Source organism: Carcharhinus amblyrhynchos, chromosome 17, assembly GCF_965287045.1.
Source record: "Carcharhinus amblyrhynchos chromosome 17, sCarAmb.v2.hapA, whole genome shotgun sequence".
Classification (NCBI taxonomy): Eukaryota; Metazoa; Chordata; class Chondrichthyes; order Carcharhiniformes; family Carcharhinidae; genus Carcharhinus; species Carcharhinus amblyrhynchos.
In genome coordinates, this window is record NC_137340.1 from 30,843,745 (window position 1) to 30,868,826 (window position 25,082).

At 42.8% G+C, this 25,082-nt stretch overlaps 1 protein-coding gene across 1 annotated transcript in view; it reads right to left on the reverse strand.

Moving 5' to 3' along the window:
• The window catches only part of btbd16 (BTB (POZ) domain containing 16), an 88,967-nt gene that overhangs the window by 32,423 nt on the left and 31,462 nt on the right, over nt 1–25,082 (reverse strand). Inside the window, exons 12-14 of the mRNA XM_080205292.1 lie at nt 20,839–20,930; nt 8,101–8,183; nt 1,211–1,288 (exon numbers count right to left, since the gene is read on the reverse strand). Of these exons, the coding sequence (XP_080061418.1) occupies nt 1,211–1,288; nt 8,101–8,183; nt 20,839–20,930 (253 nt within the window). The remainder of the gene's footprint in view (nt 1–1,210; nt 1,289–8,100; nt 8,184–20,838; nt 20,931–25,082) is intronic.

The following is a 25,082-nucleotide window of genomic DNA, read 5'->3' on the forward strand; positions in this document are numbered from 1 at the left end:
CATGCACTTTGGTCACTAGGGATCTGTGTTGCCGCTTGTGGGTTCCCTTCCTGTCCCCTGTGCCTTCCTTGGAATCCTACCATCTCCTGCAACATTGTAACAGTGTGGTGGACCTGGGTACACTGTGTTAGCAAGTTTCTGTGGCAAGCAGGGATTGATGATGACTCGCTATGCGCCATTGTGATGATGCCATGATGCAGACTAGTCTGATTCCTATCTGAGCTCTGCATGCACACTGGCACCTGGGCCCATGGCTGGGTGGTGGGTAAGCGAGCACTGAACCCCCATGCAGGGTCCCAGGATGAGTGGGAGGCAATCCCTCGTGGGTTCTGGGGATGCCATGGCAGATGTTGTAAGTCACCCGCTGTAGCTTCCTTCTGCATTGTAGGGATTCTTGACCCGAACCAACAACCCCCTCCCAAAGCCCAAACCAACTGACTGAACAGAACATCCCCGTTCTTGAAGATTGACCCAACCTGAACGTCACACACCTCCCAAGGCCCACTCCAACCCCACCAACCTGAGGCCTGGCCAGATTAGAGATCCAACCCCTCCTTTCACTACCCACTTATCCCAACCCAATCCCCCAGTCTCCCATGTCCCCATCCCCAAATCCTGCCCATTTACCTTATACACTTAACCAAGGCCCAACCAAACTGACCCGAGGCCCAACCCAACACTGGCCCCACCCCAGCAGACCTCCCATCCCACCATCCCACTGATCCCCATCCGAATGTTCCCTCCTAAATTCTACCCATTTGCCCTCTCCCTGGTTTATCAAAGATTTTAGCTGGACCTTTAACTTGCCTGGTTTATGGCAGATAGCATCATAAAAAAGGGGGCATGGCTTCTTCTCAGCTCACGGGAACATTCTGCACTTCCCTGATCTTGCCTGTCCCGAGTTGAAAGGTCAGGCGAGGCAGGATGGAAAAAAATTAAGGTAGAAAGCTCGGAGCAGTGTTGTAACCGGACTCTGGTTGCCAGTCTGAGGAATTTCAGGCCTGACATTAAAACTATGATGACAGCTTATGCTCATGAAGCCATATGCAGAAAGAAGATATTGAAAACCATAGGGAACAGTAGGAACAAGGCGTAAGCTTTTAATCTTATCTGAGCCCAAGATATTGTAAAATTTAAGAAACTAAATTACAGGAAAAAAATGACAAGATTTTTAGGAAATATATAATCTTAGATAAACGTGTCTTTATACCTCTGTAATGATGAAGCCAAACCTGACTGCTTCAGAAGGAAAGTACTTCAGACATGGCACATCCCCACCATGTTGTAGCTGCAACATAAATGAAAACTTTCAGTCCTTGCTTTATGGTCCTTCATATCATTACAGCATCATAGAATCATAAAATGGTTACAACACAAAAGGAGGCCATTCAGCCTATCGATCCCATGTCAACTCTCCATAAGAGAAATTTAGCTTGTCCCACTACCTTGCACTTTGTCCACAGCACTGCAATGTTTCCTCTTCAGGAGTTTATATAAATCCCTTTTGAAAGTTATGACAGCTAGACTTTATAAGGTGAGCATGTTTTAATTTGCCTTTGTAAATTTAAGGTAATGCAGAATTCATTGGAATAGAGGATGCTGGACTGGGGGATGTTGAGAATTGTACTGAATTCTGCCTGGTTGCAGACCCACATGATCTTGCTGCCACTGTTATAGAGGCCCAGGTCAAACCCATTTGATTGTCAAGTACCAATTTTCACACTTCTACACTAAGGGAGAAACAGTTGGCGTGACTACATGCAGACTTACACACGCTGGGAGGCAGTTAGTCCAAACACAGGTGCTGCTATGCCCAGCAGAAGGACAGCTTTTGGGTTAATCATCACAAGTGTACTAGTAAGAACAAGACACCTCTTCAAAGGAACAAAACTTATTGTAGGGGGTTGAAGACCAACAATTCACCTAGTTGTGCCTGACTCCTCCAAGTCCATTCACATGTTTTATTTTATTCTTTCGTGGGATATGGGCATCGTTGACAAGGTCAGAATTTGTTGCCAATCTCTAATTGCCCTTCAACTGAGTGACAGTTAAGAGTCAACCACTGCTGTGAATCTGGAATCATATGTAGGCCATACCAGGTAAGGATGGCAGATTTCCTTCCCTAAAGGACATTAGTGAGCCAGACGGGTTTTCTTTTACAACAATTGACAATGGTCATCATCAGACACATAATTCCAGATTTTTATTGAATTCAAATTTCGTCATCTGCAGTGGTAGGATTTGAATATAGGACCCCAGAGCAGTAACCTGGGCTTTGGATAAATAGTCCAGTCACAATACCACTACACCACCATATGCACTGCTAATGGAATGAAGAGGAATTTGTTTAATTTATTTAAAAGTGCAATGAACAATTCACCCTGATGGGGCAGAGGAAAACTGCTGAGAGTATGTTGTAACATATAAACACAGCGTAAGGTTTCCAGTTGAGTTAAGATGTTAATAAGGAATGCCTTTTTTGTAGTTTAGTGTATTCGTTGATTATGTAATAATGTTTAATCAAAGTGGCTTTTATTTTGTTTCTTACAGTAAAAACCTAAAAAACATGAAAATGTGTAGTCTGACCCTTTCCATGTCATTTTAATTCATATCAGTTTTAAAACGTTATCAGTTTCTGTGAGGTTCTGGGCGGCATGGTAGCATAGTGGTTAGCACTGCTGCTTCACAGCTCCAGGGTCCTGGGTTCAATTCCTGGCTCAGGTTACTGTCTGTGTGGAGTTTGCACATTCTCCTCGTGTCTGTGTGGGTTCCTCCGGGTACTCTGGTTTACTCCCACAGTCCAAAGATGTGCGGGTTAGGTTGATTGGCCATGCTAAGAAATTGCCCCTTAGAGTCCAGGGGTGCGTATGTTAGAGGGATTAGTGGGTATAATATGTAGGGATATGTGGGTAGGGACTGGGTGGGATTGTGTTCAGTGCAGACTCAATGGGCCAAAGGGCCTCTTCCTGCATTGTAGGGTTCTATGATTCTAGGTTCATAACATAAGCCCTGATTGAATTTGTCTCCACCACACTCTCTGTCAGTGATTTCCAGATTGTAGCCACTTGTGCACAATGAAAGTTTTTCTCATGTTGCCAATGGTTCTTTTGCCAACCGGCTTTACTGGTGTCCTCCAGTTCTCAAACCTTCCAGCTGTGAAGACTCTTCCTCTACCTGCTCCAATCCAGATCCCTCATGATTTTGAAAAGTTCTATCAAATCCCATCTCAACCTTCTCTTCTCCAAAGAGAACAATCCCAGCTTCTCTTATCACTCTGTGGAACTGAAATCCCTCAACCCTGGAACCATTTTTGTAAAATTTCCCTAGGCCCTCTAGTGCAATGTCTAGAAATTAACATATTACCAAGCTAGAGTTTTATTTTAAAAAATCATCATAATTTCCTTGCCTTTGTACTCTATGCCACTATTTTTAAAGTCCAGGATCCTGTACGCTGTTATAAACACTTCCTCAAGTACCCTGCCCACTGTCAATTATTTCTGCACATGTAGCACTATGTCCCTTTGTTCCTGTACCTGCTTTATTTTATATTATTGCCTTTCCTCATTTTTTTCTACCAAATGTGTCACTTCGCACTTCTCTGTTTTAATCTTTATCTGCTATCTGTCCACCAATTCCACCAGCCTGTTTACGTACTCTTTAAATCTATCACTATTCTTCTCCCAGTTGACAATACTTCCAAGTTATGTGTCAGCTGCAAATGATGAAATCGTGCCTTTCGTTCCATATCTGTGTCCATAAATAAAAATCAAGGAAAGCAGTGGTCCTTGTACCAACCCTGTGGAATCTACAACATACCTCTCTTGCTCCAATCTATTAAATAATTGTTCCTTATGTTGCCAATAGTTTCCTCATTTTTCATCCTACTGGCCTCCACATTCAAAGGGTTATCCTCCACCATTTCCATCAACTCCAGCATGATGCCATTACAAAACACCATTGTCCCCTCATCTTCATCCCACTCACCCTACCAGTCAGCATTCCAAAGGGACCACTGCCGCTGTTACATCCTGGTCCACTCCTCCATCATCCCCAACCATTCATCCCCTTCCCATGGCTCCTTCCCATGCAATTGCAGAAAGTGCAACACACGTCCCTTTACCTCCTTACTGTCCAAGGCTATAAAGACTCAAGTAAAGCAGCATTTCAATTGTACTTTGTTCAATTTGGTCTATTATATTCACTGCTCCCAATGCAATCTCCTCTACATTGGAACTTTCGCTCAGTCCATAAGCATGAACCCAACGTTCCCGTTGCATGCCATTTCAATTCATAGTTTTGTTCCAATGTCCACATGTCTGTTCTTGGTCTGCTGCAATGTTCTAGTAAAGCCCAACACCATCTGAAGAAACAACACTTAAGTTTCTGATTCGGCACATTATAATCTTCTGGGCTTAACAGTGAGTTCAACAATTTTAGGTTGTGAACCTCCTCCTGCATGGAGCATCACAAAACCCCCATTGCTCCCTGTAACCCAATGGGGCATCTGTCACGTTCTTTTGTTTTGCTGTTCACAGATGCCAATGTTGGACTGGGATGGGCACAGTATGAAATCTCGCAACACCAGGTTAAAGTCCAACAGGTTTATTTGGAATCACGAGCTTTCAGAGCACTGCACCTTCATCAGGTGAGTCAGTAATACATTCAGCTCTTTTACCTTTATGCCTCTCTCAGCACCTTCTTTGAACTTTAACACTAACATTAAGAGTCTCTTTGTCTTGTGTCCATGACATTTTTGTCAATCTCTCCTTATCTCCCACCTTTTCCTGATCTTCAATTCTGCTCCACCTTCTCCACCCACTCTCTAACTGTATAATCCATCCCATTTGCTCCCATCTTGAGCTCTGGAGAAGATCATACGTGAAACACTAACTTTCTCCAGAGATGCTGCCAGACCTGCTGAGTTTATCCAGTATTTTCTGTTTTGATTATGTTCAAACCTCTCTCCTTCCTGCCATCTGGCAAACTTCATATCCCTGCTGCCATTGTCCCTTCTGTTCCATTGGTTTCAACTTTGCGGGCAAGCCTATCACAATGGTACTTGATCGTAGAATCCCAACAGCACAGAAGGAGGCCATTCGGCCCATTGAGTCTGCATCGATCACAATCCCACCCAGACCCTATTCTCGCAACACATACATTTACCCTGCTAATCCCCCTGACACTAGAGTCAATTTAGCATGGCCAATCAATCCAACCCTGGCTAATCAACCTAACTTGCGCGGCTTTGGACTGTGGGAGCACCCGGGGAAAACCGACGCAGACACGGGGAGAATGTGCAAACTCCACACAGACAGTGACCCAAGGCTGGAATTGAACCCGGGTCCCTAGTGCCAAGTGGCAGCAGTGCTAACCACATGCCACCATGCCGCCTTTGCACAAAGAAGAAACGAACAGTAAGGAGAACTGATCAGGTATCTTTGGAAATCCATACAGACTACATCAACTGCATTATCCTCATCAATTCTCTCTGTTCCTTCATGAAAATCTCAAACAATTTAGGTCAACACAATCTGTCTTCAACACATGCGTGAATTAATTAACATGTCCAGGCTATTGTTAATTTTGTCCTGGATTATCATTTTTATAAGATTTCTCGCTACTGAGGTTAGACTGGCTGCCCTGTGGGCACTGGGTTCATCCTTACACCCTTTTTTGAACAAGGTTTGCAAGATCAGCTCTCATTATTCAAAATGCCAAAATTTATAGAGCCAATAAATTCATGCAGTCAGCATAGAACAATCATCTTGTCCCACGAATTATACAAACTCAAGACACACTTCCATTGTTCTGAGATAGTTTATCACAAATATTGGGGGTGATTCTCCCAGCCTGCTGCATTGCTCTAGCATTGCATTGAGACGGGAGGCCGTGCCACAAATCGGAGCTATATAATTTATTCAAATTTGAATTTGTATGTAATTAGCGGGCCCAGGACTGAAGTCTCCAGACCCACTAGAGTCTTGTCCCCCACCCTGTTTCACTCCAGCGGGGTTTGCAATAGCTCCTCATTTGCGGGGAGCTGGTGGCCATTACCCCACTGGAGTGAAGGAGGGTCGTTGAGGCTCCCCCCGAGGATTAGGCCCCTCAAAGAGGGGCATATCCCCTGGGCATTGCTAACTTCAGTAAGAAGTCTGACAACACCAGGTTTAAGTCCAACCGATTTATTTGATAGTAAACTCACAAGCTTTCAAGGTTTACCTCTTCATCAGGTGAGGTAAACCTTGAAAGCTTGTGAGTTTACTATCAAATAAATCGGTTGGACTTAAACCTGGTGTTGTCAAACTTCTAACTGTGTTTACCTCAGTCCAACGCCGGCATCTCCACATCATCATTGCTAGCTTGTCAGTGCCAGCCTGGCCCCCTGGCAGTACCCACAAGGTAAAGAGGCATTGCCTGGGGCATCTTACCACTGCCCACTGGTTAGTACCAAGGGGGGGCAATGCTGGGAGCGGGAACTTAGAGAGGGTGAGATCATGCAGGTGAGAGGTCCTGGCGCCATTCTGCACTCGGCAGTGACAGAGGGGCCATCAGGGTGGGATGAGGGTGGTGGGGGGGCAGGTGGGGGAGTTGAGGAGGGATTGGAATCGGTCTGGAGGGGGAGTGGAGATCTTGACTGCACTGCCAGTGGGTGGAGGTGGCGGGTAGATTGAAGTGGGCAGCAGGGAGGGAGGTCGAGGCTGGCCCAAACACGTCTAGGGAGCCAGCAGTTGGGTGGTGGGGAGGTGGGGAGTTGGGGACGGTCCCATGGCCAGTGGTGCAGAGTCACGGGGATGGCAGCGATCGGGAGGCTGGCAGCATGGGGCCACTGCACATGCGCCAATTTTGGTGTTGACAGATAGGCACCTGTGCAGTGCCCGCTCAGCGCTATGCTGCCGATCTCTCCAGCCAGAATAGCTTTTTGCATGATTCACACAAGTGCACTCTACAGAGCACAGTGTGGGAGATTCATTTCGAAAATCCCACTGAAAAGCCAATGGGATTTACTCCAGTTTTTATGCAGATTCGACACTTAAAATCTTTTTGGGAAAATCCTGCCCGTTATGTTGAACTCGGGCAGCAGCTAAATAATTGGTATTTCCAGCAATACAATTGGAAGGTTGTTTAAGATTTGTTTTGATTGTTCTTTAGTCATTAAATGTAGTAAATATTTTGTTTTTAAGAAAAAATATGACAGCTTAAAAATTTACATTTTGTAAAATTACACTTAGCACATCAGATGTACAAGTTTCAAGTATCATTTCAACCATTATACAAGTTCAAAGGTAAGCCAATGCAGTCTACTATTTTTAGACAGTGTATTTACAAGCACTCACAATGGATGACTTACTTTATAGGTTATTTCACCCAACCCTTCACATGAGGGCAATATGATAGCAATCCTGGTGCTGTGAGGCACTGCTGTCTCACAGCACATGGGACCCAGATTCGATTCCCGACTTGGGCCACTGCCTGTGTTGAGTTTGCACGTTCTCTTTGGGTCTGCGTGGGTTTCCTCCAGGTGCTCCAGTTTCCTCCCACAATCCAAAAGACATGCTGGTTAGGTGCACTGGCCATGCTAAATTCTCCCTCACTGTACCCAACAAGGCACCGGAGTGTGTCATTTAGGAAATTTTCACAGTAACTTCATTGTAGTGTTAATGTAAGCCTACTTGTGAAACTAATAAATAAACTTTAAATTTTAATGGATAAAAACTGGGCAACATGGACACGTTGGGCTGAAGGATCTGTTTCCATGCTGTAAATCTCTATGACTCTAAGATTATGTACTCCTTTTTCAGTTCCTCCTTGTTGAACTCCAATCCATTAGGGACATAGACCAACGTTCTATTAACCTTTCTGATTGCTTTTTGTACTTGTGTACTCAAATGTGTACATGGGCATCTAAATCCTTTTGCTCTCTGCAGTTCCTGGCCTCCCACCTCTGAGACTATATTCCAATGTGCCTTTCTCCAATCCAAAGTCAGTAAAACTCGATGATTGATTTCTGATAATTACAAAGGATCAGTAGTCTAAATCTTTTAATGACTTCTGATTGTTATTAGAGTTTCAAAACTCACTAATTGGAGGACCAAGACTCACAGCATAGTAGTTATGGGTGACAAGGTACAATAGCCAGTCTCGTGGTAACAAATCAATCTGCTGCAGCTCCTCGATCTGCCGAGCTAATAAAAGGATGAAAAAGAAATCAGTCTTTAGAACATGTTCAATAATCAAATATGTACTTCACGCTCAGCTTAAACATCCATGAATATGAATCATTTCCTGAATGAAACTTCAAGGTCATTTATGGATGTTGCAATATGTGGTAATAGGCCAATTAATGACATTTTGTGGCTAAATGAATAGTTTGACAGGCAGGAAATATGCAATTATCATACTTTGCACTCTGAATAGTTTATGAATTGCTGTTAAATTTTCTTTTGCAATACATTGAAATGCAAATGGGAATAACCTGAAACGAAGGGGCCACATTTTGATGAAAAATAAGGCATTTGAATAATACCCACCATTATTGATGGACAAAGAGACAGCAGTTTCTTGTGGCAAAGCAATTGTCTGTGAGCTGCACATCTACATAAGTTTCTGACCAATTTGCTGCACTCCACAATTAACATCATGAAAATGGCACCTTGCACGTTACTTCCTAGCAATTTTCATGAAGTTGCGTTTGCAAATTAGAACATAAGAACATAAGAAATAGGAGCAGGAGTAGGCCATTTAGCCCTTCGAGCCTGCCCCGCCATTCAATAAGATCATGGCTGATCTGTCGTGGCTCAGTTCCACTTTCCCGCCCTCTCCTCATAACCCTTAATCCCCTTGCCTATCAAAAACCTATCAACCCGCGTCTTAAATATATTTAGCGAGGCAGCCTCCACCACTTCAACGGGCAGAGAATTCCAGAGATTCACCACCCTTTGAGTGAAGAAGTTCCTCCTCAACTCCGTCCTAAACCGCCCCCCCCCTTTTATCTTGAGGCTGTGCCCTCTAGTCCTACTGTCCTTTCTGAGTGGGAAGAGCCTCTCCACCTCTATCCTATCCGTCCCATTCATCATCTTATATGTCTCAATGAGATCTCCCCTCATTCTTCTAAACTCTAACGAGTACAAGCCCAGTTTATTCAGCCTGTCCTCATAGTTCAACCCCTCAACGCCAGAATTAATGCCCATGAAACTAGCCCCAGAAAGTTAAAGCTTTTAATCAGCGATGCAAGTACCTTTCGTCTTTTTGCTCTCTCCTCATCCAATATTTTGTGACTTCTCTTTATTTCTCTTCCTACAACTGATTTGTCATTGAATTCAATCATTCCAATTCAGCCTCCGACTCATTCATTCCTGTTTACCGCACAATCATTCAGATGCATTGGTTTTCCACTATTTCATCAAGATCCCAGATGCCTCCTTTCAATCACTGATCATACTTTCAACGACTTTGTGGTTAAACATTTTGTGTGGAATTTTCCCATCCTGCAAGGGAATCGTAGTGAGCAGGGCACAGACCGTGCAAAAGTCTGCTGACCTTGGGGAGGATTTTCTGGTCTTGGGGCGAGCATGGCTGGAAAATCCCACCCTTTGTGTCTAACCCCACAGGGCATAACATGAGATGAGCCCCTCCAGCAAAAATTGGTCTTCTCCCTGGATTTTCAGAATTGCATAGTTGATTCTCAAAGGAACCAGATTTTTTTGCTTTAACATGGTATCCAGTTGCATGTGCCATCAGTCAGTCTTGCCCCTGTAACTTTTAGCTCAAAAAGACCTGTTGCCCACTAAGTTGTTGAGAGGGCAAACTGAAAATGATACAGCAGGTTAAACAGAAAACCTGGGACTTAATGAAAATGGCAACCAATAGGCTATTTCTTAATCAGGATCGCATCAGGAAATGAGATATAGATCTAGGAAATTACCACTTGTGCTGCAGACTCCAGTAACCTTACTCATTCCACAGGGAGACAGTCACATGAAACAATAGATTAGGAATTAGTCAGTGTGCATGGTTCATCAGCCTTACTTTAGGAAAACGCCCTATCTGTTATACATAACGTACTCGGTGAATAAATTGGTTACAGTGTATTGGAACATATCCAAAGATTTTGTTTCTGGTCGTGCAGAATAAGGTAGCAGCCCTGAAAAGATTGTAGATGCATATTATGTCGTTGAAGAGGTTCACAGAATTGTTATGGTGCAGAAGGAGGCCATTCGGTCCATTGTGTCTGAACCAGCTCTCCAAAAGACCATTATGACTTAGTGACTTTTCCCTATACCCATGAACATTGCTTCCATTCGAGTAATCATCTAAGTGCCTCATTTGAACCTGCCTCCACCATTCTTCCAGGTAGTACATTCCAGACCTGAACCACATGCTGTGTAAAGAAGATTTTTCTCACATCGCATTTGCTTCTTTTTCAAATCACTTCACCTGGACAAGTTTACCATGCACATATGAACAGAGGTTCCTTAAAGAGGCATTGCAGACACTTAACATTCTTGTGCAAACACCTGCTGGTTATCTGTTTTTCTGGCTGCCCTGGCTATGTAAGCTACATCAAATTCTAAACTTAAATGTAAGACTTGCCTACCTCAACTAAAAGATAGTGCAACAATATTTTTCACAACTGATTCTATACATATGTAAATATAGTATGTATATTTGCTTATAATATATTCTATTCCCAAGGTAAGAATGAAACACCCTGAAAGTTCAGGTACTTCTCAGATCTCCATCCTAATCCTGCAGCACATTCTTAGTCACCAACACCAGATAGTGCAGCAATCATTGAATCATATGAAGAATGAAGTGAAGAATGAAGCCATTCGGCCCATCGAGTCTGCACTGACAACAATCCCACCCAGACTCTATCCCAATAATTACCCTGCTAATCTCCTAAGGAGCAATTTATCATTGCCAATCAACTTAACCCGCACATCTTTGGACTATGTAAGGAAATCAAAGCATCTGGAGAAAACCCACACAGACATGGAGGGAATATGCAAACTCCACACAGACAGTGACCCAAGGCCGGAATTGAACCCAGGTCCCTGGCACTGTGAGGCAGCAGAGGTAACCACCGTGCCACCGATGGTTGAACCTGTCATCAGATTCGACCTAAATGATAACACTTTTCAAGCACATCTGAAATCCACTTGAACTGCATGATAACAGTTTTAGAACAGATATTAAATCCAAAAAAATTCTAGAAGCTGAAACAGAATGTAAAATGAATTTGGAAATAAAACATTGTTGAATGCTTTAAAAGAAAACAAAGGAGTTCAATGAGGAAGCAGATGCATGTGGTTATAAACAGGATGTATTTGCTGAAAATATCTAAGTGTATATATACTTTATATTGCCAGAACTGCAGTATTTCTTTCCTTTGATAAACTAAAATTTCAATCATTGTTTAAATCTCTGATTATTTTTCAACAAGTGTTTGAAGAAAACTATTGAGTGGGTGAGCTGGCAGATGGTAAGTTCTCAAGGGGGACATTAAATAGAAATGGCAAACAGAGATCCCATGGCAATTAAAGAAAATCAAAATCAGAGTCACTGGCGCACATGCTAGAATCTAAGTTATTAGCTGTCGTAAACCAAAATCAGGAGAGAAATCATACTTGAAGGGAAAACTATGAGGAACACAACAACATGGTTTTTAAAAGTGGGTAATTATACATGTAGTGGTAGTGTCGATGAATTAGTAATCCAGAGACCCAAGCTAATCATAGAATCCCTACAGTGCAGAAGGAGGCCATTCGGACCATCAAGTCTGCACCGTCCACAATCCCACCCAGGCCCTATTCCCGTAATCCCGCATATTTACCCTGCTAATCCCCCTGACACTAGGGTCAATTTAGCATGCCCAGTCAATCTAACCTGTACATCTTTGGCTTTGGGGAGGAAACCAGAGCACCCGGAGGAAACCCACGCAGACTCAGGGAGGATGTGCAAACCCCACACAGACAATGGTTCGAGGCCAGAATTGAACCCAGGTCCCCGACGCTGTGAGGCAGCAGTGCTAATCATTGTGCCACTCCACTGACATCTGATTCCCCCCACCCCCTCCTTGATATCTGACCCTTCCACAACCTTGGAGTCCAATCCCATCCCCCCCACCACATAACATCTGACTCCACCACGCCCCCCGCCCCCCCCAAATCCTATGCACTTACCTTAGACACTTACCTACTCCTGGGTCTGCCATTTTCAATGGGGTCTTTAAACTTATCTGGTTTATGGCAGCTAGTGGTGTAAATAAGAGGACGTGTCGTCCTTCACTCCAACTCTGTTAGACCTCGACACTAGGCCCTTGTGATAGCTGTGTTACCTGGATCTCACCTGGCCTGAATCAGGAGATTGACTGAGACAGGCATGGAAGAGACTTGGCACAGATAAATGGGCACAGAGTGGCAATCTGGCCCTGATTATCACTCCTCTTGCTTGCTTATTGTTTATTAAGGCAAAAACCCACTGTTATCCTCTGCTATCTTGCCCAAGGGATCATTCTTTATCTATTTGGTATGGCTGACATCAGATTTGTTCTGTTGACGCTATTAATGGTGGGGATATGCCACACATGAAGAGATAGATGAAGCACCTTAATAACACAAGTCTGCAGTTGCCTACAGCAGTAACTTTGGGATGATTTTCACCTCATTCAGAAAGAGCCAAATCATGTGGCACGCAAATAGATGTTCATTCCTTTTGTTTGCAGAAGTAACAGCATTTTTAGGCTGAGGACATAGCTACCAACTTCAACGTAAAACCTCAGGTCCCTGCAAACAAAAAGTACCAGAACACAGTGTACTTAATACCAAATGTCATTCTTGTGGAGAGAATATTTAAACTTTTGAAAATGTACTTTGTCTGCTGAGACAAGTCAAATCCAAGTATTTCCCCTCGGGAGGTTTGCTGCATTGTCACAACAAATATTGTCTCATCCATAATATTGCCATAAGCTGCAGGATGGTGGTTGATTTAATATGGAAGAGATTAATGCCTCAGCACTGAAACATCCATCAGCACAGCCCCTAAAAAGGCCAAAGCAAGGAACTGAACTCAATAAAGCATGACTTAATCCTAAGTAACGGCACTTGAACAATATTTACAATCTAATCATGCTGCGAATCAACATTCTATGGGCATAATTAGTTTAAATTGTCCCCAGGCACCTGTGTACATATGCTCTCCAAGACGCAACTGTCACTGCCGGGTGCATTGACTAATATGCTGGTTAGGAATGATGAGTCAGTAAAATCATTCAGTGGTGATGTCAGCATATTTAGAATAATAAATACAAAGGACACTTGTGTTGAAGCTAAACAAGATTCGACTGATCTTTGTTCAACTGTTGTGGAAAGAAGTTTGCATTTCCATTTATGTTCTTTTGTGGCCTCAGCTTTTTTTGCTGGTCAGAACTGCTTTGTTCTTGTTGCAAGCTGGCATGCTGCAATCAAGGAACCATTCACTGCTTTATTGTTGCAATGTACAGAGCATTGTGCTTTCTTAAATATGCTAACCGGTGCCAGGACTTTCTGAGCCAGCCTGATGTAACAATGTCCATGCATGCTGAGCTGCCAAATGTCCAGAAGGGTATCCTGGACAAAATCAACAGAGAGGTCTGAAGGACAGAGCCTGTCCATTCACAAAGGTAGTGCACAGGTGAAAAATGTAATTGAAAAAGAATGGAATTAATGCCTTCATCTCAAGCTGGCTAAATCACACAATTCCATACAGTGCAGAAAATCAAGAAAATAAGATTAGATCTTTGTGCAAGACTTCAAGGCAGGTTGGCTGATCCAGTGTAATACAGAACCATAGAATTTCTAAACTGCAGAAGGAAGCCATCCAGTCTACACTGACTCTTCAAAAGAGCATTCCATCCAGGCCCTCTGCTTCACCCTATCCCTGTAACACCGTACATTTACCATGGCTTTTCCACTTAACCTACGCATCTTTGGACACTAAGGGGCAACTTAGCATGGCCAATCCACCTAACCTATACATCTTTGGACTGCAGGAGGAACCAGAGCACGCAGAGGAAACCCATACAGACATGGGAAGAATGTGCAAACTCCACACAGACAGTCACCCAAGGCTGGAATTGAACCATGGGCCCAGGTGCTGTCAGGGAACAATGCCAACTATCTTGCCACCATGCTACCCATTTTTTCATTTTTTGTGCAAATATGCACATCACAACATCATCCCTGAACTTTTTTTCTAACTGCTCATGCCACAATTCTCTCATTTTGTGGCCATGGTTTAACTTGAAATAATGAATTGGATTAACCTTTTAATTCAGTTTGGCACCTCATATGCCTCTGTAAGGTTCAGTCTCATTTGCTTCCTTTTATGACTGAAGGGTCCAAGTTTCTCTAAAATTCCCATAACACAATCTTCTGACTTCAGTAGAAAGGGAAACTGGATGATTTGTATGTATTGCCTATTGCAAAAGTTAACATTTTAAGTTGCAATTTACAAATTCAAAACTATAGTTAAAACTGAATGTGGAAGGTTTGAGCTGCCCTGAGTACTATACAGCTTCAGAGGGAAATACAAAATTAGAACTACCAATTTGACAATATTTTGTTCCCCTAGTTAATTCCATAATGGTCTGAATTAAGTCTACTGCCAATATTAAAAATTTTCACCCCTCCATTCGACACCATTAATTAACTTGGTTAAGTTTTTCCCCATTTTTATTCAAGCATATAGGATTTTGCACTCTTCTATAATGTATATCATTCTGCTCACATGCATTACTTATCTAAGCCATTCTGTGACTGTTTGGCTGCTTAATTAGACTCTGCCACCCTGTCCAGTTCACTACCACTGAGAATTTGACCAATTTCTATAAGTTTTTGAACTTGGGTTAGTTTTACTTAAAGCTGAAACGGTAATCACCCCATCTTTAATCAAATCAGTACGTCTTCACATCATTCCACTAACTTGTAATTTGCTTTCTTAAAATCTTTTATAGCCAATTCATTACTCATCTGCAAGTATATTGTGGCCATTTGTGTTGTAGCATTTCATGCACAACTTAAATTTGAAGACTGATATCTGAGAGTATGCTCAATTTTCAAACCAGAAGAGGGAATATAGAACTTTGAGTAACATAGAAACTAGAAGCAGGAGTCAGCCATTTGGCCCTTTGAGCCTGCTCCACCATCATTATGATCATGGCTGATCATCGAATTCAATCTGCTGATTCCCATTTCCCTCCATAATCCTTTCCTCCCTTTTAGCCACAAGAGTTATATCTATTTCTTTTTGAAATCACACAGTGTTTTGGCCTCAACTACTTTCTTGCTGGAATTTTACTGCCTTGCCTGCCCATGGCGTATAAAATCCCATTCAAGGACATGGGAGAATGCCGCTCTGCGAGCCTGACCTGTCCCGATTCTGGGGCAGGCGTGCCGGTAAAATTCTGCCTCTGTGGTAGCGAATTCCATAGATTCACTAGTCTCTGAGTGAAAAAAATTTCTCCTCACCTCAGTTCTTATCCTCAAACTATGACCCCCTAGTTCTGGACTCTCCCACCATCAGGAACATTCTTTCTGAATCTACTCTGTCTAATCCTGTTAGGATTTTATAAATTTCTATGACGTTTACTGGAACTATAAGCTGTGATAATCACCTTGCGAAAGATGGGAGATGTTTCGTAAAAACCATTGCATTAAATGCAGGTAGGCAAGATTGAAATGCCATTTTCTGTATCAAAAAATGAAATGCTATGCACATGGGAGAGATGTCTCATTCTTTGGCTGATGAGTCAGAAGTCAGTCACTTTTCTTGCTCCACAGCAGTTTCAACATGAGTTTTACGGTTCATATTTTTTTTGATGAACAAGTTATTGTGGTCTGCATTTTACAAATAATAAGACTGAATATTGCTCAACATTTCTTCATCAATGAACAAAAGCCTAATCTGGCATTTGGATTCTAAAAATGATATAATTACAAATGATTGGACTGAGGCAGTTAGATGAGTCACCACACTGTATTATCACTGCAATGTGCAAGAGAGTGCAAGGTCAGGATGTCATATCCACAATCCTTTACATTCGGAATTCTCTGTTTTCCCATCATGGGATTGTGATAGGGGATGCCCATGATCATTACCACAGGAAGACAGGATAATTCACAGGGAGACACTGCAGATTTTCTTGATGCCAGTTTTACATCAACATTATTACAAACTTGGAAAGCAGACAATTGCTTGATCTTTTAGTGGCTTTGTATATACTGTAAAATTACAGGGCAGGATTCTCCAGCACACACCCCCCTTCCCACCCCAGGTGCTTTTTTTCCCCACAGTGGAGGAGACTCTTCCAGTCAGGTCAGCAAGTTTTAAGTATTAGGATCTTAAACAATGCTAACTACGAAACCATGACTAGAAAGGAAAAAGTTAAACTCAAAGTGCAAGCAATTTGACAGCAGTATAGTCAAAGAGGAAAGTATACTTCTTTCTGATGCATGCATAGCATGATACATGATTGATTTACTGTTTCATTCAAACTGTCAACATTTTCTCATTCTTTACAGTGCACTGCAGAAGTTTAAAGATTTTAAAAGCATTTTTCTAACGGTTGTTTAGCAGGTAAAGTTGCCATATTCCCAGACGACCAGAGGCAGTACTCTGCTCTTTGAGGGAGGGAGCTGACTGGTGGTGATTTAACCTGAGGATCACCACACCTCAGGCAAGAGGAAAGGCTGAGAAGGCAGGGCCTTCATGAATACCCTCAGCCAATCTGGGAATTGAACCCATGATGTTGGTATCACTTTGTATCACTAACCAGCTGTCCAGTCTATTGAGCCAAACCAACCCAGGTATAACAGCTATATGGACAATGTAACAGTGTAGATTAAATGGCACTTCAGTGTAGGGCACTAACCAGCTATAACTCTGCTTTCTCAGCAACAGGTTATCAGAAAATGAATTATTACAGTCTTAAACACAACTGTACCAAGCTTGTCATTTTTCAAACACTGCTCATTTTTGGAATTCACCATGCATCAATTTTAACTGAGTAAAATTAAAAAATAACTAACCTGGACAATTCAGTTATCACCATGTGGCCTCTGACTAGTTATCCTCTGCACACCAGTCTATCCCTGCACTCCGAGTGACCCTTGACACCACCTGACCGAGCTTGACCCAATCTGCTCGTGGCCCACACTGCCCAACCCAATGTCCGGCAAGATCCGTAATCTAGACGATAATGATTGTGAGTTTGGAAAGTGCTGCCTAAGTAACCTTGGTGAGTTCCTGCAGTGCATCTTGTAGATGGTACACACGACTGCCATTGTTCATCAATGGTAGAGGGATTGATTTTTGTGGAAGGAATAGCAATCAAGCGGGCTGCTTTGTCCTAGATGGTGTTGAGCTTCTTAAGTATTGTTGCAGCTGCATTCATCCAGGCAAGTAGAGAGTATTCAATTACACTCCTTCCCTGTGCCTTATGGATGGTTGAAAGTTTTAGGGAGTTAGGAGGTGAGTCCTTCACCACAGGATTCCTAGCCTTTGACCTGTGCTGGTAGCTATAGTACTTATATGACTAGTCCAATTGAATGTCTGGTCAATGGTAACCTTCATGATGTTGAAAGTGGAAGATTCAGCAATAGGAATGACATTGAACATCAAGGGCCAAATATAAGTACAAAAAGAGATTGATACTGATTCAAGCTTTTGACTATAGTAAATATATCATTTTGAAAATGGCAGGACAGTGTCACAGTGGTTAGCACTGCTACCGCATAGCACCAGGGACAAGTGTTCGATTCCAGCATTGGATGACTGCTTGCCTCTGTGGAGTATGCACGTTCTCTCCATGTCTGTGTGGGTTTCCTCTGGGTGCTTTGGTTTCCTCCACACTCCAAAGATGTGCAAGTTAGGTGGATTGGTTATGATAATTGTCCCTCGAGTCCAAAGATGTATAGGCTAGGAGGATTAGCAGGGTAAATGTGCAGGTTTGTGGAGATAGAGCATGGGGTTGGCCTGGTTAAGATGTTGGACAGTCAGTGAAGACTCGACGGGCCAATTGATCTGCTTTTGTTCTGTAGGGATTCTATGATTTGAAATGCACTGAAGGCAATAGAACCAAAAGAAGCAGTAACTAAACAACTACAGATATGTCAAAATACATTCACATCAATAAAAGTTGATGAGTTGTCAGAAAAAAAGACTTGCATCTTTATAGCACTTTTCACAATCACCAAATGCTACAAAGCTCCTTACAGCTAATGAAGTACTTTTTGCAGAGTAATCACTTTTGCAATTTAGGAATCCACTGTGACACTCAGCTCGCACACAGCAAATGCCCACAAAGTGAAATGTGATAATGACCAGATAATCTGTATTTTCAGACACTGACTGAGGAAGAGATATCGGACAGGACACCAGGGATAACTCGACTCTTCCTCCAAATACTGCAATTGGATCTTTTACATCCACTCAAGCAGGTACATAGGGCCTCAGTTTCACATCACATCTGAAAGGTACTGAGCAATGAGAGTGCTACCTAGAGGCCCACAGCTGACAAGATTGGGACAATGCATACAGGACTCTAAATGGTATTGCAATCTCACTCTCAAACACAGACAAACCACACTGCAAGGGGTGAACGTGAAATACAGGAATCGAGGGAGTACTAAATTAACTTTGCTTGAACAGGGTAACTATTAAATGTATACAAGTAGGACGTTGTCTTTCATTGTGGCTAGAACTTAAGTGATCTGTGACGTTCAGGGTTTTGAAAGTTATGGAAAAATAGTACAATTTCCCATAAATGGAAACAATGCTATAAAATTTCATAGTAAGAAGTCTCACAATACCAGGCTAAAGTCCAACAGGTTTATTTGGTATCACGAGCTTTCAGAGCACTGCTCCTTCCTCAAACTCACCTGATGAAGGAGCAGCGTTCCAAAAGCTCATGATTCCAAATAAACCTGTTGGACTTTAACCTGGTATTATGAGACTTCTTCCTCTGCCCATCCCTGTCCAACATCGGCATCTCCACATCATAAAATTTCATATTTTGGCCAAAATGTCTCATTTCACCAATGTTACAGAGTTATGTAAAAGTAAGCTGTTCACGGACAGCAGCATCTTGCAGCAGAATGTAACATTTTGAAGAACTCTATAAAGTACTTCACATCCATCTGTCTTATTTATAGAAACACGCATTGGAATAACAGTTCAATACGAGTGGGCAAGTTGTTGGTCGGTCATTAAACCTGAACACTGATTGGTCATTGGTACATTTTTTTGATTAGTACACTTAGCAGGGACCAATTGGATGTAACAAGCAATATCTCCATGAACATTGATAGGCCATGAATCTGTCTACCATGTGCTGCTCTGCTCCAATGGTCAAATCTGCTGGCTCATCTTGAACCTGCACAGATCAATTCAAAGTGCCCTGCTATTTTGTCTCATCTGTAGCCTCCCTGTGCTTGTGCTCAATGCTCCCTGATTCATACATCGAGTCTTCAAAATCATTTAATTTTTTCAATAAAAAGAGACTTTGCATAGGATTTAAAGAGTACCACAGGTGAGAAGCAGGTGCACAGGGGTAAGTGGCAGGACACCTGAGGAAAACCTCTTGCCCTTTCAGGTGACATGGTCACAGGTAAGTGGCAACAGGAGAAAAATTAATAAAGAGAAAGAATGAAGATTTCACAATCCCACGGCCTCTCTGGGGGCACTTTACAATCAATGAAGCACTTCTGAAGCACAAGTGTAGGAAGCAAGAAGAAAGGAAAAGGAAAGGAATGCAAATAAAGAACAATAGCGGGATGTTCCCATCTTGCCACTGATGAGATCTTCCGACCCCACCAAAGGAGACCTCCCCCGACCATGTAGCAGGCCCCCCAGCAGCACTGGCCAGTGACCTTGGCAGGACTGGAAGATCCCGCTGCCAGCCAATAAGGAGAGTACTGCCACTACTGCTGGCAAACCCGTCACAAGAGAGAAGACAATCCCGGGTCAAGAACCTTAGAAGCATGGAGGCAATTGTTAAAGGAAGGAGGAAAGTGGCTGCAAAGAAAGGTAAAGGAATAATTTTCAGGGTCATGGAATGAGTAACAAAAATAGATAAATGAAACTGAGAGTTGGAAGTTCTCTGAATCTGGTCACGAAAAACTGCAAGTGGATATCAAAGTGAAATATATGATGGTATTTGACAGTATTGGCCTAATTTCTGTGAGGATTCAATTTATTATATTCATTAGACAGGTTTCTGGGAATTGCCAAAGTTACATGAGTCCAAATATTATTTGCACTATGTCCAAAGCCTATGGCTGGAGGTGAGGGTGTATTACTAACCGTAAGTGGAATTGCTTTTTTGTCTTATTCTAAACAGCATTGCTTACAATAAGCATTTTAAAGATAGTGCTTTTTGTATCATTCTATTTATTATTACTACATAGCATTTCTAATAAAAATTATCTATATATTTAAGACCAGTTGAGTTAATGCCAACAGAAGAATTCAGCTTAATTTTAATATCATTAGCATGCTGGGGCAGACATATGGGTAGATCCACAAGTTATTCTGCAGTTTTTCTCCAAAGCCATATAAAACAATTAACACTATTGTCAAACGGGGCAGCTGAACAAGCCAATTCACAGTCGTGTATGGAAATATGATGTAGAATAATAAGGTCAGCATGTTTGAATAATTGAAATTCTGAAATATTCTTGCTGGGCGTTGCTGTCAATGTTTCCATCATCTGGTTTTGGTTTGAAGTATATGACATTCCACAGTAATGAACATAACAGCATTGTTTGACATTTAAAACAGCAATTTCAAGAACTTGCTTACTTTCAGTTATTCCGTGCAACCGCACAGCCTGAAATAGTCCAAGGTACTTCTGTCGAATCTCCTTTTCCAGATAGACAATCATCTTATTTAAACTGTGGAGGAAAAGAGTCACTTAAAGCAACGTCGTTAGATTTTTTATTCATAGCCCAAGTGAACTTTATTTAATGGGTTAATATAGGCTTAAGTGGAAGAACGTTATAAGATCAAAACAAGAACCCTTTGAAACTCTATTGCTAACTTCTACTGGCTATGAGTTTTGGCAAAATGTCTAGTTATATGTAAACAGTGGAACAGTACAAGGAGAAAGTGATCATCCAGGAGCAATGCACTAGCCTGCAGATTTCCCCAACCCAAAAATGCACTGAAGTAAAAAAAGGTTTAAAAAACTTAACTTGCTAAGGCTTTATTAAATGTCAATCACCAAAAACTTACATACAATTAATATGGATGGGTTGGCGTTTGGGAAGAAATCATTACCTTCTGATGTGTTTTTGGGATCTAAACATTCTTGGAAAGGGCAGCATTCATTGTTCATCCTGAATTGACTTTGGGAAGGTGATGGTGAACTAGCTTCCTCAACCACGGCAGTCCATGCAATGTAGTCACCCACACAATATTGTCAGGGAGGCAGGCTTTTGAATGAAGGAGTGGCAATATCAGGCAAAATCAGGCAAATCAGGAAAACTGTTGAATCAAATTGCCTGAACACAGGGACCTGCGATGGTGAGGACCTGGGGGGGGGTGGCGCGGTGGCAGCAAGATGGATTATTCACTTCTTACTTCTGCATATGGTTGAGCGCAAACATTTCAGCCTTGTCTTTGTATTGGTGCGCTGAGTTCTAATTGTAGATGGTTGATTGAGGATGGTGATATTTTTGCAACTTCCTTCTCAAGTTGGTTATTTAATTGTCCACTGCCATTCATGACTGGAAACGGCAGAACTGCAGAGTTTGGATCTGAATTGTTGGTTGTCAGATCGCTTCGCACTGTCTACAGCATGCTGCTTCTACTGTTCAGCATGCCTGTAGTCCTGTGTTGCTGCTTCACAACGTTGGCACCTCGCTTGTAGGTATGTCTTATGTTTCTCCTGGCATCGTCTCCTACACTTCTCAATGAACCATGGTTGGCCTCCTGTCTTATTGGTAATGGTAGGGGGACAGATATGGTTTGCCCATGAGGTTGAGGTTGTATACAATTCTGCAACTCCTATAGGCCCACAGCATCTCATAGGTGCCCATTTTAGAGCTGTTGTTCTGAATCTATCTCATTCAACACAATGGTGGTGACGCATACATAATAGAAGATATCTTCAGTGTGAAGACAGGACTTCATCTTCACAAGTATTCTGCAATGGTCACCCCTCCTAACATGGTCATAGACCACTGAAACTATGAGAAATAGATTGGAGAGGATGAGTTCAAGCAATTTTTTACCTCTTGTTGATTCTGTTGCCACCTGTCACAGACTCAGTCTTATATGTCATAGAATCATTGAGACTGGAATCATAAGAGGCCTTTTGGCCCATCTAGTGTATATTAGCTCTCCAAAAGACAACCTAATCTGTCCTATTCTCCAGCTCTATCTCTGTAAATATGAAAGTTTACTTCCTCTGAGGGGTTATCCACTTTCCTTCAGAAATCATTCTTCGTCTTTGCTTCAATCACCCCCTTGGGAAGCAAACTGCACACCATTCTCACTTGCTGCTTTAAAAGGTTTTCCCCACCTCTCTTCTGTATCTCTTGCCCAAAACCTTGAATCTGTATCCCTTGGGCCTTGTGCCATCAACTAAACTTTCTTTGCCCATAGAATTTCCACAGGAACTGAAAACTTCCTTAAGAATTCATGCAGATATACTTCTTGGCTTTTGACTGCTTATACAAATGATATGATGAAGTTATGTGTCATTGCTATTTAATTTATTCTGAAGTGTAACATAACATTACTCTCATTTTATTATTTAACAGGTACACGGGAGTCTGAAGTTAACAAGCAATCTTGCACCATCAAAGACTTTTAAAACTTGAATGTCGTTGGACCTCTAAACAATACTTTATGAAAAATGTAATCCCATTTCCTAAGTAACCTTCTTAGGTGGTATCTCTTTTTAAGTAGAGTTTAGCAATTATAAATAGCCTGCTTTCATTTCAATATCAAAGGAAAAAGATATTCTAGTTGTAGTGTACAGAAATATATTACAACATTTAAAGTGTGTGAAATTACGACATGAAACTACAGAATAGTGAACATTAGTTACATACATCATGGAAGATTGTATGGCTAAACCTAACTTTGATATTATTTACCTAGATATCATCGAGAGACAAAAAGGGCTCAAAACCAATAACCCCCACACACAGAATAAGGGTGAAGTCTGTGAAGTGCTGACTGTCACCCTGAGTCAATAAATACCGGCCGAGACATTTTGGACAAGCTAGACTTTTTGTCCACAAGAAGCAATAAAATTAACTCAAGTAACAGGTGATCCACTCATCTCAAAACCACTGACCAACAAAATAATGGCAACGGTCAAGAAAGAATTAGACCATTAAAACAACCTAGTAAGTGTCAGCCGATACTTTCAGAAAGAACAGAAACCCTACCTGGCCAACACTCTAAATGTTTTTTTCGGCAAGCGGCATTCAAAATGGACATTTAAAAGCCCAACGATATAATGGGGGAAATTCTACACCACAATACAGGCTTCCAACAAGAGCAAAAATGATAAAGAGCAATGATCTGCACCGAGCGCATTAGAACAACTGCAACATTGGGCCCGATTTTACCATTGCATCACGCCCCGTGATGAAGTCGGGTGAGAAGCCATTAACGCGATCCGTGCCCGCGTCCACGCAGATTGCCACATTACCGAAACCTGGGAATGGGAGCAATTCGATTCATGTCCAAAACAGGCGCAACGGCAATTTAAATGCATGTGCACGCATTTAAATTGAATTATTGAACTGCCTGCCCAACTTTATCAGCATTTCCCCCTTTACCACTGTGTTTGCCAATCCGGAATCGTGCCGTAACGGACATGCTGAATAAAAGTTTGAATCGGGCCCTCCAGTTGCTGAACAGGTGCGTTCCGAGCTTCCAAAGGCTCTCTAACTCAGATCAGTGGTGGGAGGGGGAGGAGGGAAACGGGCCTGCTTATTCTCTGGTGGAGTGGGGAGGGGAGTGAGGCCAGATTGTTGTCTGGTGGGGAGTGGGGAGGAGGCGGGTCAGATGTTCCTTTGTGTTGGGCATGAGTGAGGCCAGATCGTTGTTTGGGGGGGGGGGGGCGTTGAGTTAGGCCAGACCATTCTCTGGGGGGGATGAATGAGGCTACATTGTTGTCGGGGGAGAGGAGGGAAATGGGTAAGATTTATCTCAGGTGGGGGGGTAGGCAGCCGGATCTCTGACGGGGGGAGGCAGATGGATCTCTGTTGGGGGCCAGATGGACCTCTGGTGGGGGTGTGGTGGGGGGGGAGGGGCTGTGGGGTCTGCTGCCACCTTGCAGGCGATCAGTGGAGGGGGAGGAGGGCAGGGTTGGTGATCGGTTTGGGTAGCAGGGGCGGGGAGTGGATAAGGGACACAGTGATGTGTGTGTGTGTGTGTGTGTGTGTGTGTGTGTGTGTGTGGGGGGGGGGGGGGGGGGGGGTGGCATCGCTCCTGCTTGTCACTCCCGGGTCATTTTCTCCGCTTTCTGCAGCTCAGGAGCGATCTGACACAAGTGCGTTTTTTCAAATCTTTTTCTAACTGTGCACGCTCAGTTCAGAGCTCCGATCATTTCAGCTGCTCTAAGCCCTGTCCACAGCACGAATGGCATGAGTGCATATGGGGGCACCTGAAAGCAGATTTCCAAGTGAGATCTGCATTACAGCCAGATTCAGCACTTAGAATGAAAATGGTAAAATCAGGCCCATTGTGTCAGGGTCTTTACTTTTTAAGTAGCCCTAAGTCCCAATTGAAATGGGCACAGCTGCTACTCCAACACTGAAACGTGGGTCCTACGTCTGGTTGGGACCACCCCCCCCCCCCACCCACCCACCCTGGATAAATTTGTTGAAGCTATGCAGAATGTGAGCAGCAGCTGAAGCAACCATTCTTTTAGAGACCGGGGGCTTCAGTGTTTTAAGCCTTCCTGACTCAGCATTAATACCATAGACTGCAGTTGGTGTGCACCCTCTGGGCCTCCATGTGGCTTGGCTCAGCCAAAGACCAAAGTGTTCAGGCTGGTGAGCTGCACTGGGTTGCCTCATTAG